The 14,883-nt window shown below is 36.7% G+C and overlaps 1 protein-coding gene across 6 annotated transcripts in view; it reads right to left on the reverse strand.

Moving 5' to 3' along the window:
* Positions 1–14,883, reverse strand: part of SKAP2 (src kinase associated phosphoprotein 2) — a 124,149-nt gene that overhangs the window by 36,021 nt on the left and 73,245 nt on the right. For 5 of the 6 annotated variants that reach the window (XM_026066770.1, XM_026066768.1, XM_026066767.1 and 2 more), the window contains 3 exons: positions 4,905–5,029; positions 3,942–4,005; positions 3,374–3,484 (listed from right to left, as the gene is read on the reverse strand). In XM_026066770.1, the coding sequence (XP_025922555.1) occupies positions 3,374–3,484; positions 3,942–4,005; positions 4,905–5,029 (300 nt within the window). Of the gene's footprint in view, positions 1–2,552; positions 3,001–3,373; positions 3,485–3,941; positions 4,006–4,904; positions 5,030–14,883 lie in introns of those variants that run through there. The other variant, XM_026066771.1, reaches the window with a different exon arrangement.

Consider the following 14,883-nt stretch of genomic DNA (forward strand, 5'->3'; position numbering starts at 1 on the left):
GAAAAACTTTTTCACTGTGAGGGTGACAGAGCACTGGAACAGGTTGCCCGGAGAGGTTGTGGAGTCTCCTTCTCTGGAGATATTCAAAACCCGCCTGGACGCGATCCTGTGCAAGGTGCTCTAGGTGACCCTGCTTGAGCAGGGGGATTGGACTAGATGATCTCCAGAGGTCCCTTCCAACCTCAGCAATTCTGTGATTCTGTGATTTTAATGGGAACTAGGGTACACAGGGTGGAAACTACTGCTATAATGCCAGTGTGCAGAGCAGAAAGGGAACAGAACAAAAAAAGAAAACATAAGATTGAAAATTAAGATAAATGCATTAACTCAGACTAAGACCTCTTTTCTCCTACTGTGTAAGACTGTTGTATAGTACATAAACTATGCTGAAGTTGCAGAAAGAACCAAGGTAGCAGGTAGTAGTTAGTATTGCAAATTTGGGTACATGGTCCATGAAGACAAGAAACCTCGAAAGAAAATACAGAAGCCATTTAAAAATCCTGTCACTGAAAYCCCAGGTTAGTCAAGAAATTTGTTCTCCAAGAACTGTAACAGACGACATGTTTAAAGCTGACAAATATCTCCTTTTCTGACAAAGACAACTCCATTGCTTAAAACATCACTAAGCTAAGGATTCTATGCAGCCAGATAGCTTTACATACACACACACAATTGTTTAATACTCTAAAAGCTATTTTATGTTACAGCTAAGGAATGATCTATGCTTATAATAGTTAGCTGTAGACCACAATACATACTTGTCATGTCAAAACTAAATAAAGTTTAAGGTAGAAAATAGCTACTTAAATAGCTACTTAAACAAAAATGGGTCTTCATTGACAATATTTTTATTTCTGCTAGACCAAGTTTTCCCTTGTTATTTCTTTTTATTAAAAAAAAAGCAAAAACAAACACCAGCTTAGTTTGCTGAAAACAGTTAAACTTTCCTTTTCTGAAGAATCTTGAAAGGAAGGTTTCCAAGTTGGGAAATCTTTGGCAGTTCTGACATTTTTGACTCTACCTGAATAACCACAGCACTTATTAAACCCTCTTACTAGTGCTGAGAACAAGGAAATGATGCTTCTGTGGTAAATATGAGTTTGTATGTGCTATTAAAGAAAAAAGTGACTTAATAGATCAATAGATTAATTCTCCCACACTTCCTTGTATCCACTCCCACTACCAACCTATTCCTCCTGCCAGCAGACAGGACAAATTTAATACCACTGAAATCTAAGCTTTGAATGGGCTAATAGACTGTTACCATTCTGGATACTGGTTTGAACCTATTCAGTTCCCGGCTGGAAATTTTGTTTTTCTACACTGTCTCCTGCCACAAGAGAAAAAAAGCAAAGCAATCCGATAGCTAGTGAACACAGCATCAGCCAGTGCTGATTACTGCTACAGTTTTCCTCAGAATCCTAATTTTCAAAACTATGCAAAAATTCTCATATCCTCGTTTTAAATCCACCTTCTTATACAAACATTCTTTACTCAAATACCAAACACAATATTATAATATGGACTGCATTGCGCAAGATAAGATGGTCCTTCCTGAAAAGTTTACAGTTCAATAGACAAGACGGACAAAGCATAAGATAAGCGAAGGATAATCCCTACTTCACAACATAAAGCTGAAGCACCATTCCAAGATCATAGGGAAAGAATGTTATTTAATAAAAAACTGAAACTAGACTTCTTGAATAACAGAAGGGCTACCATCTCTTTGTGACAGCTCTTCTGTTACCTTTCAGATTTATCTGTCACATTAGGAGACAAGAGTTCCTGGAAAACTGATATAAATATGGCATAAAAGTCAAAATACTCTAAACTGTCGCAGAATCTCATCAAGTCTGCAGCTCTCTGAAGATAAAACTCAAAGTTAAGTATTTTAATGCTTGTCCTTCAATCATATTCCATGTGTTACTGCTACAGATCTACTTACTGTTGGAGATTCAAATGAACAGGTGAGATCAAGTGAAGCTCAGGAAAGAGTAATTTATCCCAGGACACACCTAGATGTTCATTAATTAATTAAACCATAAACAAGCATACAAGACCTTCTCCTGTAAGAGCCTGAGCATCTAAAAAGCACTGCAATAGGTTTTGGTTGCCTCCCTCCAGCTATAAGGTTTAGCCCTGTAATGTAAATTTTGTAGTCATTGCAAAAGAGTTTTTCAGCATGTATGGCATACTGCACCCAGTTTCTGCAGAACATGCACCTATGTGATGGACTAGTCTAGGCACAACTCAAAGAATGGAAAAAAACAACCTCTCCAGGTATACAGGCTGACCAGCTCTTAAACAAATGAGTTCTTCTGCAATTTTAAGATAATCATTTTCATCAGCCACTCATGTTATCTGCTCCTTTAGTTCACCGAAATGACCCTAAAAATAAAACCAAGGCATACTTTAAAAATTTTTTTCCAAAGGATATAACATTCAATGTAACAGATGCATAAGGTTAGTCAGCATCGCAGGCTGTGACTGATTTTTCCTCTCAAGCTATTGCTGATAGTTGCACTGCCCCAAACAGCAAGAGAGACAGAATATTATTTTGTACAAAGTTGTTATTTATTGTCATATCACCCTTACATGTCATTTTTTAAATTATGGTAACCAGATAGTTCATTTTTACATATCTTATTAAAATATAAGCAAGAACGAAAGCCTTACTCCTACCATCTGAATGTCTATAATCAACTCCAACAGCTTTTAGCAAGCTCTCTCTCTCTCTTTTTTTTTTTTTTCCTATCTGAAAAGTACTCTTCATCGTCTAGGGGTATAATCATTTGACCATATCAAAAAGCCCACAATAAGAAGTTGCTATATAATCATAGTCATTCTGGAAGATATGAAACAAAATAATGACAATCCTGTTGTTGCCTTTATTTACAGTTCATCTCCGGGGTCCTTCCAAACCAACATGATGCTTTGTTGCAGGATTATAAAACCATGTATTAGGCAGTAGCTGATGATGTATGAAGTGATAGACAACTTCTGCTTAATACAAATGACAAAATGAACAAAGAAAAAAAACGATGGGCAAGTTGGTGGAAAAAGCTGTAAGGTAAGTCAATTTTTTAATTAAAAAAAATTACATACCAGAGACAATGTTAATGAGCCAAAAGTCCCATGAGACCACTTCTACACTTTCTGCACAATTTTTATGCCCCTGCTCAAGAAAACTGAATTGTTCTCACTCAGGCCCAGTTAAAGACACATTTTCTTTCAACGTTATAGCAAAAGTTGAAATTTGAATGCATCTTATTCATCAGGTTACTTTGCCCACTTACTTTCAGCCACTCATCAAGCTAGAAGTGGAGAAGAAGAAATTATCACAAGGCACATATTAAAAAAATATCAACAATACCTGGAAGTTCTTCATAAATGCTATCATCTATTGGTTCACTGCTCGCTTGTGCAACATCATCATATTCTTCTTCCTCTGCCTCCTCCTCAGGAATAGTATTAGACTCCATGTCTATATAATAGCAGTTTAAAAAGTTAACATTTACTAGAAAAGAAAGCCTGAACAGAAATTTATACAAAATGAAAACATAGTATTTACAATTGAAAATCAATCAGTCAATCAATAAAGTTTTACATACAGCTCTTGCAAAATAAATGACTATCAGATCTCAAATATTTAAATTCATTTTCTACAAGCTGGTGTTTACAGTATATTCTGCTTATTTTCTTCCAGTGTTCATCAGGGAGGGCTTTCAAGCTAAACAGTATACTTGGAAAGAAGCAAAAATCTTGCAAAACAAGGAAAGTCATGTAAAAGTTACAACACGATCAAGAACTAGGACCTGCAAGTCAAAACTTGGACAAGTGGAAATACTAAATATACAAACATGACAGATCTGTTAATGGACAGAACAACCATAACTAAGCAGTACTGATCATGAAGACTACTGCTTTACTAACTGGCTTACCTTGAATTACGAATTTGACTTGCTGTACCCATTCCTCTGCTTCTTTGGGAGTGGCGGCTGTAAACTATTAAATATTTATTAATAAGTAGTAGTAATGATAAAAATGCAACTATAATTTTATTAGCAATAGAAGGATTCTACATTCTTGTCACTTCCTCAAGGAACCATTAGTAATTCTTTTCATGTCTTCTGGTACTTTTCTTGCAAGGATGCTTCTTATAATGTACAGCTAATTTTGACAAATTTACGTAATTGAAGGAGAGGATGATGGATTTGAAACTCTGATCAGCAGCTGGCAGCTGTGCAGAAAAAAGCTGCTTCTCTTCATCAATGTCAAAGCCAGAACTGATGAACAAAATTTGCCCTTGACAATTAGAAGACACCCATGAATTTCTTTAGACTGCTGGGTACAGTTTTCTTAAAAATGTTCTTGTCAGACTCCAACACGCTACCTGACAGCTTAATTAACTGGCTTTCAACTGCAATCTCAGATATTTAAAACTTATTAAACTTACATTCCATATTGAGGTCTAGCTGATAGATCTCTGAATTGCACAGCTGATATGTGCTTTTACCTAGATTTTTCTTGCAAAGCTATGTCCAGTACAATATGTATTTAACACTGATATATATTTTATTTAAGTTTTTCTTACTATTTAATTCATCCAAGAAATCATGCAGACATACTATATAATAGATATTAAAATACCAACATTGAAATGACCAATAGATAAAGATGATAGATTTCCTTGTTCTTGTCCAAAAAGATAATATTTGAACACATATATATTTTTTTTCAATCAGATTATTTTTCCTAATATATGATTATACAGTATAAGCAAGCGAGGGTTTTTTTTTTTCATTAAGGTGTCAGTGAAAGTTGTTTTACTGAAATGTTAATTCAGTAACTGGAATTGTAACGGCTTTATCAATTTAATTTCAAGTCGACATAAAAAGTCCAACCTGATAAATGCGCTTATCAGGAGCAGAGATTTCAAAACAGCAATCTTTCTTTGCATCCTTCCTAAGGCTATTATTCATTCTGATGGTGTAGCCCTCTAAGGCAAATTCACCTTTCTGTTGTTTGTCTGTTGGAGATAAAAAACAAAGTTAGAGCTTCATTTACAACAGTGAACGTAAGTGGCTCAGCAGGTTATCATTTATTCAGATTTTGTTTTCTATTTCATGAATTTTACAAAGAACAGGGGGGTTTTAGCAAAATGATTAGGTGATACTTCTGGAGATAAAGCTTTATTTTAAAGGAAGATGTACATAAAAGTACATTTTTCTGCAGGATGCCTAAGGAATTCCACAGGGAGGTGTTTGCAGATGGTGGTCTTATTTAGTAAGAAGTGCATGTTATGACACTTGTATCTAGGGAAAGCCAAGAACCAGAACTTGCAAGACAAGCTTCCTATATATCAGTGTCTCTTTCAGGTTCAGTAAACCAATGGGAAAACTTGTTTAGCTCAGAACTTGCTGAGTTCCCTCCTTAAACTAACTGCTTTACTCAAAAAATAAACTTTAAACTTCTTTTTAAGCAATTGCAAAAGCTTCTCTTCACATTTGCCCAACCACTCCCAGATGTGCCTCCTTTCCACACAGTAAAAGCACAGAATGAGTTTTGCTGTAAATTCAGATGTGTTCCAAAAGCATTCTTCTCAATGCAGCAAGTGTTTAATTAGCCATTAAAGCGCTGAGCCCTACCACAGTTTATTATGTAGAGCCATGTGGCTGTTTTAAAGACAATTTTACATTGCAGTCTTAAAGGTTCTGGTTTATAAAAGTATCACTTAGAACAGGCCTGAGTTTAAATATACTGCATGTTGGGCTAGCGGCACCTGTGTGTTTATTCTGAGCTCTTCAGATGAATGCCTACATCCAATTTTGTGTATTCTGGCATGTTTTGGTGGATATTAAAAACAAAACAAAACAAAAAATAAAAGTAATCCAGTTTTGCGATTTCTGTAGACCACAGTGCAGCACTCAAGATAGTCATCATCAGCTGCATTTTGCTCAGGCCTCCTGCAACAAAGTGCAAATGCCAACAAAACAAAATAGTATTAAGTAAGGTCTTTTTTTCACAGTAGGAAAAAGTATTAATTAACAACCATGAGTGACAACCGCACTTTAAGTATTGCTGAACATAACTTCGGTGCAAATCAAGCACCCACTGCTTATATAGGTCAGCAAAAAGGGAAAGCTTCTACAGTGGATAAAATAGGAAAAACTACAATTTTCAACATTATTTTGTCACCTATCTGGAAACTTAATAGAAAAGCAAATCTATTTTTCACTCCTGAAAGGGCAAAAAACAGATTAACATAGCAACAKGGACATCATGGTACAGTGGATGTAAGGGCAGTCACCAAAGAAATAACTCCACTAGTAAACTTACATGCACATAGTCACAAATTCTCTGTGCTTCCCCGTTTATGAATTCTCATCCAGGGCAAGTAAATACCAAATAATGGAATTACATGAACAAATTCAGGGCACAGAATAATGTTCTATTTTCTCTTTCTCGTCCCTTCCCCCTCAGTAAGTTTTACTATGTCTTCATTGAGTGCTGTGACACAGTACTAATATTTTATGTTTACTCAATCTTCCACCCCCATATCAAACAGCACACAGACGCAAAATTCATGAAATCACACCAAGGCAGATATTAGAAATAATAACCTGCAATAGGTTAACTAGGTCCCCTTTTAATGAAATTCATTTCAGCCTAGAAATTTTATTCTTCCTTCACTTATGACCTCAGGGAGAAGATGAAGTGAAACACATTAATTTCTCACTCTCCCATGCTGGAGGTTTATCAAAACCCAAGAAGATAGCAACACGCAGACAGAATAAACAAACACTAGGTTCAAAAGGTAAAACCATTTTGTCAAGATAAAAATGAGGCAAGTTATTCAAATTTAGTCTCTTGGAATATTTCCGAGAATATTTCTCTGTCACAGGGACGATCCCTTTCCATGGTAATACAGTTTTACAGAGTTAATCTCAGACGATCTCCATACTGGTACTAGTTCTTTCAAAGAGCATTACAACTAAAATACAAAGACGTTCTACTCTGCACAAAATGAAAACACAGTGCATGCTTTCCATATTGCATCTGATTGTTTTATTGTTTATATTATCTTTGTCTTATCTCTCCAAACACCCCATTCCAGTGCTAATGAAAATTACTTACACGCACCAACAAAAAATACAGCCTTTGCTATTATCTTCTACCAGTGATCTTTATAACAACAGACTAGTTATAACATCGCTGCTTTTGCTTCTAATTGTCTGTGCAGTAAAGCACCCCGATGAAAGCCCAGTGTAGCATTATGCACATGCTTAATTTGTAGAGCATGAGGAAATTCTAAGACATTGGGACACTTCACAGCCCTGACCCAGAACCCATTAAAGTTAAAAGAAAGACTCTTAGTATGTATCCATGCTGCCAGTGGCAGTCAAGCCAGAGAGAAGACCTAGTGTGTCCTGAGAAACAGCTCCACAAGTGTGGAACGGCAGGACACAGGACAACTACAGCTCAGCTGCACGCACTGATGGTGATAAGTGCTGGTGGCCTACAAATCCCAGCTGCTCTTGCAGAACACACCTTTCTAGGAAGGACTGAGACCAATGCATTACCCAACTGCCACGGGCAGACTGTAATACATGATAGCAACATGGCCAGGCACAATAGTCAGGTGCAGGCTTGAAGGCAAGACCATCTTGTGATGACTCAATGATCACCTCAGTTTCATTTATTAGCAAAGGCTTTCAGGTAAGGAGGCATGCAAACGAAACATGGGCTTTCAGTTAAAAGCTGCTATTACAAATTAGTGCCACAGTGACTTCCGTGAACTTTGGATAAAGCTCACAGCATATAAAGGTAAGCATGGATATTAATCTTTGCAAAGTAAGTATCTCCACCAAAGAAAAGCCTGTTGTGTGCTTGCAAGCACTTAATTGACATTAGAATTCTATGCTTTATATTGGAAATATCTTCTAAATATTTTGTGCTTTAGTAAGAGTTAAATAGCTTTTGATTTTTAAGAAACCTTAAAATGTCTGGACTTTACTTTGAGTCTAAAAACTAGACATAGTCATTTTTAATGGCAGAACCCTTAAGTGTCAATGGCTTCAGGGAGCACAGTTCCATTATAGAGATTTCACTTTCATTTTAAATCCACAAATCAGACGCAGGGTTTTCCTAGATAAACATACAAAAACTTATTAGAAAGGGCTAAGGGAGAGACATATGAATGCAACACACTTTTCTGAAGAAGGATAATATTCTTGTTGCTTCTTACTTTCCCAAGATGGGGCTTTGCAATTTAACAACAGGAAGCCCTTAAGTTGTCACAGAACAACACAGAACAGAATTGCAAAAGTATAATACTATGAATCCTGTAAAAACAAAAAAAGAACATGAACATTTTCAAGCATAAGTTCTTTCACAGTTCACAGAATCACAGAATGGTTGAGGTTGGAAGGGACCTCTGGAGATCATCTAATCCAACCGCCAATATCTCCAAGGAAGGAGACTCCACAACCTCTCTGGGCAACCTGTTCCAGTGCTTTGTTACCCTCACAGTAAAGAAGTTTTTCCTCATGTTCAGACAGACCTTCCTGTATTGCAGTTTGTGACCGCTGCCTCTCGTCCTATCGCTGGGCACCACTGAAAAGAGTCTGGCCCCATCCTCTTGACACCCTCCCTTCAGATACTTGTACACGTTGATAAGATCCCCCCCAGTTAGGTCATATCTCATTTCAGAATGAGTTGTTTGCTACTCTCATCTCCTCCTCATCTACCCTTTCGCCCATATCAGGAATATATCAGGAAAAAAAAAGAGCTTCTGGAGATCATTTTGCATCACGAATTTAGAATGGTAAAAAAACAGTAGAACAGAGCAGATAGTCAGGCACTAGGTATTAAAAAAAATATCAAAAAGAGTACACAAACATTTTAGAAATAAGATTGGAGGAATATTTTAAATAGAGAAAATACAGATTTGAATGAATTTTGAGCGCTGCTTTAAATGGTTTTCTTCCATATAAATTTCATGCATCCCAAAAATAGTGAAATGTTGTTAACAACAGAAATAGGGCCAATATTAGGAAAAGAAAATCTCAAGGGAAACACAGAAAAAAGGGTTTTGAAGTAGTCTTGCATAACTGAGTCCATGGGAACTTTTAAAACAAAGGAGGATAAACCTTCAACCAGGTCTTGAAATGAYTGGGTTGTAAATTTGAGGCCTAAGGCAATGTGACCATATTAATAGCACATGTAAAAAGAATTAACGCATTCTGAAGAACAGAGAGGACTCTGATAGTATAAAGGAAAGAAGTTACAGAGACAGGCAAAAGGAACTGAAGGCAAACAGAAAGATTTCAGGGAGTGATAATTTATAGATTCTAATAGTATCTATAAATACTTTAACTCTCGTCTTTTTGAGATTATGAGGCTCTAAGATCTTACGGTTTACATGGCTTCATGCTAAATGTACTTTCACATACTTTCCCATATGCAGTATGTCTGCTTTCTAAAAATAGTAAATGTCAGTATTTCCAAAATGGTAATTTCTTTTCCAGCTTTTGGAGCATGCACAGCAATTCTTTTCTTTTAGATAGTGAATATGAAATGCAATAAACTTTTTTGTTTAACCTTTGAAAAATTTAGATAAAAAAAAATGAAGAAATGGAGGCAAAGATTGAAACATTATTTAGGGCAACAGCTTAAATTGCTTATATTGGAGGCCAGACTTGTACGTAATTGGGCCAAACACTTGTCCCAGTGAACTGACTGAACCTACTAACCAATCCAGGAGTTGTGAACCACCAAGATACCAGGAAATCTTAAAGTACTGGACACAAATTTAACAGCCTGAAAATGCTTTAAGTTGCACTACCTGTTGATTAGGGTAAGATAAAAAAAGTAACAGCAGCACCTTCCCCTCTTCCCAGAGATGCGCTGCTGGACCAGACAATCTGCAATATTTTATTGTATATTGGTAAGGATCATTTGCTTTTCAGATTTTTTTTTTTAATTAGAAAAACTTAATTACTACAGTTTGGTAGCATCCTGCGTTCAGACATTCTAATCAGGATCCCATTACTTAAGGACCTATACAAACCTGTACTTTCRTGAAACTTGGAACTACTTGTTTGCACATCTAAACTCCCTTTAAAATCAACAAGTATTGCAAACGTATAGCCACAGACAGAATAAAATTCTAGGATTTAAAAGAGGAACAGTGTGAACAAACTGATTCAGGAGGATATTTTAATCTGTCTAAATCACTAAATCAGCATTACAAACCAAAACATGGGTGACCAGGGAGAATCAAGACTTGCTGACCAAGTCATGGTATCTTTTCTTGTTCTGGTTGCTTTTCTTTATAATGCACTATTTATAACAACTGTATCTCTTGAGATCTGAATTTAACGTTCTCACAGCAGAAGCCTCAGTACTCATTAGATTGATCCTTTTGATTGCCATCACACTTTGCTATGGTAAAGTCCTACTGAGCATTCACAGTTCCTGCAGATTTAGATCATGGATTCTGTCAAAAGCAAAGTCAAAACTGAAAGAGTTTTTCTTGTCTTTCCTATCATGTGTTTGTTCAGAGGTGGAGAATTATGGGAAGAAGGTCTGCAGCTAACAGCCAGACAATACATCAGCAGCTAGCCATTGGGCTTGTGCACCCTTCCTCACTCCTAGGAGAATTGTGTAAGCCTAGCATGGAGCAGGAATTCTAGTAGCCTGGTTAGATGATGTAGCAGAAGAGATTTGCAAATCCAGCTCTAACTCGGCTTTCCTCTTCCTTAATATTGTTCAGTCATCATGCTCTTAAAAAAAAAAAAAAAGTTTATGTATGTATGTATATAAAACTATGTATTTATATGTGTATATATTTACATATCTTTTGCATAAATGGAAGTAGTGCATCCACTGACCTGCCCATTACTATCTCACCATTCAGAAGAGACTTCCAGAATTATGTCCTTGCTAAAAAATGTCCATGAACTGAGACTTAAAAAGACCTCTGAATTATTCCTCTCTTCAGCATTGTGCTACTGGCAGGCATGTAGTACCATTTTCAAGTTATAAAAATGAATATAAATTTTTAGTATCCRTTAACAGGGAAAAAAGTTACCATGATGTTATCAGTTACTGTCTTGCTAAACATTTAGCTGATCTCTTCAGATTGCTGAGAAAGGAGGGCATATAAAATTGTGGTCTAGTGAGGAAAAAGTAATTAAGACATTAATTCATTTATTTATAAAGCAACAAATTAACTTTCTTTACATGCACTTTGAGGTCCAAAGGGCAAGCCACACCACCTAGGTGCCCAAGTATCTCAGTACTGCCAGACAGATCACAGAGAAGAACAGTGCATGTGCAAACAAGGTACCCAGGTGAGGAAGCTACTGTTGGCAGGGAAACAAAGAAAAGAGGACTGGAAAAGGCTTGTGAAAGGAAAGACTATAAAAAGGGGGGCCAGGCAAGCTCCTGGAAATCAAGGCTGGCTTTGACATTTGAAAATGCTTCTCTGCAATGTTACAGGCCATATCTTGGCAATGAACATTCCAGCACAAGCACAGACAGACACACACGTGCAGTATCTACTTCTGCCACTTAATTAGGTTAAAGATTTAAGTCCTGTTCCTTCATCTACCCCATACATCCTTGAATATGAAAAACGTAGATGATTCTCTTAGACTTGCCTATATTTCAGGGATAAAAAACATCACTTCACTATCCAGTGCTGCACCAAATACACCACAAAAAGGGGGAAGAAAAGGGGAAATGAGACATGCATTAGCCAGTAGCCATTAGCCACAAATATTAAAAGGATGCTTGTAATCTCGCTCTTTCTCGCTCTTTTGCATGAACACCCCCACCCACAACAGTCTCATTTATTTTAGTTTCACAAGCTTTAGCATGTACTGTATTTGCCTGACTAGGTCTTGTACCTCTCAATAACAGTAAGCAGGTCTAGAAAACTGGTTCTGAAACTTTTGCTTACATGTGTTTGTGAGCTTTATACACTACTATACCTGCTGTTTTCCCAAATGTAGGAAACAGAAAGTTACAAGAATTAAAAGTGTTTTGGAAAGAACAGATCTGCACAATCCAATAAAAAGGCATCCTATACCCTCAAATTTAGCAGTCAGCTACACTTACACTGATATTTAAGCATATAAATCAAATCCTGATCAACAAAATATACATTTCACCAGATACAAAATATCCTTCACAGATGAGCAGTCTACATGTCCCAGATTTAAAAGCATACCCAACACAAAGCAAACCAAGCAGGAACTTGAAATCCCTGCTACCCCTTTGCATTACATTCCACAAAACATATACACTAGCACTCAATTACTCATTAAAGTTGACACATGTAGCATAAATGTGAGCATATATGGAATCCCTCGTCTCCCTTGTCTCTTTTCAAACTGGGTTCACATTGACAAGGGGAAATTTTCCTGTTGTGCAAATCAGCTCTGGAATCTGTCAGTAACCAGGACCCAGCTGATAGAAAATGCCTGCAGACATTGTACAGACGAGGGCAGACCAACATCATTTAGACAGCTGCCATCCAAACAATTCAGGAGGTGGCAGCAATTTGCATTAAGCCATCCAAATGCACACTTCACTACTACCCTAAAGTTGCTGAGAGCACAGCTGCATTTTCTACATGGCCCAAGTTAGCTGGTACAGCATCAAAGGTCACAGCAAAAGAGAAAGGCCCCGACACTACAGCATACTACAGCAGGTACTATGGCTGGCCATAGCAGTGCGAGTGAACAGAATTCCAGGTTCTTCCAGTAAATAAATGCCAAACCTCCTTGGGATTCACTCCCCACACACCTAGTCCTTGCTGACAATCTGCAGCTAAACAGCGTAATAAACAGCAGTACCTACGTTCACAACCACCAGGGTGACAGCGCAATTTCACTACTAAACTAGTTTGCCATGGAACTAAAGCAATCAAGGGTATCCCATTTCCAGGCAATGCTGGCAATTTGCTTCTGCACTGGAATGGGTACCTTCTTGTACTATGGCATCAGAAAGCTGAGGGAAATACCTCAGATCAGTCTACAAAAAAAGGCTTTCTTCCTCATACGCGAGCTCTGGAGTAACTGTCCTGGTCATCCCAGATCTGGAAGATAACATGTTTCCATCATGCTGTGCTCATTTTTCTGCACTAACAGCATCGGACACCTGGAGGTAGGACAGAAATTCTAGTATCTGATTTGTTTGCTTCCTCCATGAGCTACTGCTCAGAGTCAATCCATGTCTGTATAATTCCCAAAAGATGCTCCATGGACTAAGTGCCTCCACCACATCATTAGGTTACAAGCAGAAGGATCTTCCCCCCCAAAATCTGAAGTCTTCAAAAGCTGTAAATGTATAAGCCAAAGCATTTGTCCCTAGAGCCACAAACAAAAGACAAGCTATTCCACAGAGTAGTACAATCAGTTCCTAATAGGACACTAACTCCATGGTGCTAGGGAATGTGCTTCCACGTATTTTAAATTTCAGCATAGACATTAGAAATTACAACATAGCCTTGATAGTCAGGTTGTTACAAAAGAAAAATAAAAGTGGCAGGAAGAAGGGGAGATGGGCAGTTTCCCTGCCTTAATCCAAAAACCATAGGCTAGAAAGCATAATCATTAACACAGACAAAAGTCAAAAATATATGCAAAAATGCCATTGACTTTTTTGCAAAAAAGATTAGATGAAAAGCCAAAGAAGATTTAAAAACCCAGAACAGTCTTTTAGAACTAGCAATATAAACTTTGAACAAAAAATTAGATATTTTAAAAGTTGTAGACAATATAGAACTTAGGACTGGAAAACCATACATAAACAAACAGCATGAGATAATTTTCCAGAGAAAGAAGAAAATGACGATTGACAAGTCAGTATTATGCCACACCTCCTTAAAATTTTTGAAGAAAGATTATTTTTGAAGCTTGATCAAGCTGTAAATTTCACGGAAGCGATAAAGAAGAAAAAGGGAGCACTTAGCAGATATACTAACCAATCTCTGGAAACAGAGCACATGAGGAAACTGCAGTGAGCTGAAAACTGGGCTTAAAAGTCCAAAGTAACTGAGATATGGTAACACCTTGACTTTATTTCTACTTCATTTTTAAAGACAGGATGAGTTTAAATGAATCAGCATATCAAGGAATGAAACAAACTGCATCAAATTAAATTGGTCTCTGAATTAAGATTAATATGATAAAATTATCTGCACTAATCTCAAGTAAAGTCACACAAACATAAGCAGAAGAAAAAAGCTTAAGGTTTATCAGAAATAAATATTTTTGGAAAAAAAGACATAATTGCTCTTTTAAGAATTACTAAAAAATAATTCTGTATCACTTGTTTTACCCCTAAATATCAAATACACTTAGCATAAAATTAAAAGGATGTTTTATCTGATTGTCAGTTTTGAAAGTTCAAAGTGATATCCCAAGGTTTATCTCAGATTCTTTCTAAACTGGTCATTAGAAGTCACCTTCAGAAGCTAGCCTAAGCTAGTCTTCAGAACTGACTTTTAGCTAAACTTATTACTTCATTTATATCTTTTTCAGAACATAAACAATTTAGAGAGAAACATGGAACTCCACTATGCAGTTTTTACACTAACATTTTCCTGGAGAGAACCACTCTTTAAAGAACTCAGAAGGAGTAATTGCTAGAAGGTGTTTTAAAATGAAAATCCCCTTTGGACAGAAAAAGCATTTGCTGTCCAGTAGATTAATTAAGCACTAGAGTACTATCAAACCTAATAGCTAGCTCTTATTGGCACACAAAGTAGCTTTACAAGTAACTTAATCTTTCTTCCTCAGTTTCCTTGCTTTTGAAAATAGGCATATCACTTACAGATACTTACACTTTTTAAAATTCAAAGCACTGTTT

This window comes from Apteryx rowi, unplaced genomic scaffold (genome assembly GCF_003343035.1).
Source record: "Apteryx rowi isolate R43461 unplaced genomic scaffold, aptRow1 scaffold_248, whole genome shotgun sequence".
Lineage (NCBI taxonomy): Eukaryota > Metazoa > Chordata > Aves > Apterygiformes > Apterygidae > Apteryx > Apteryx rowi.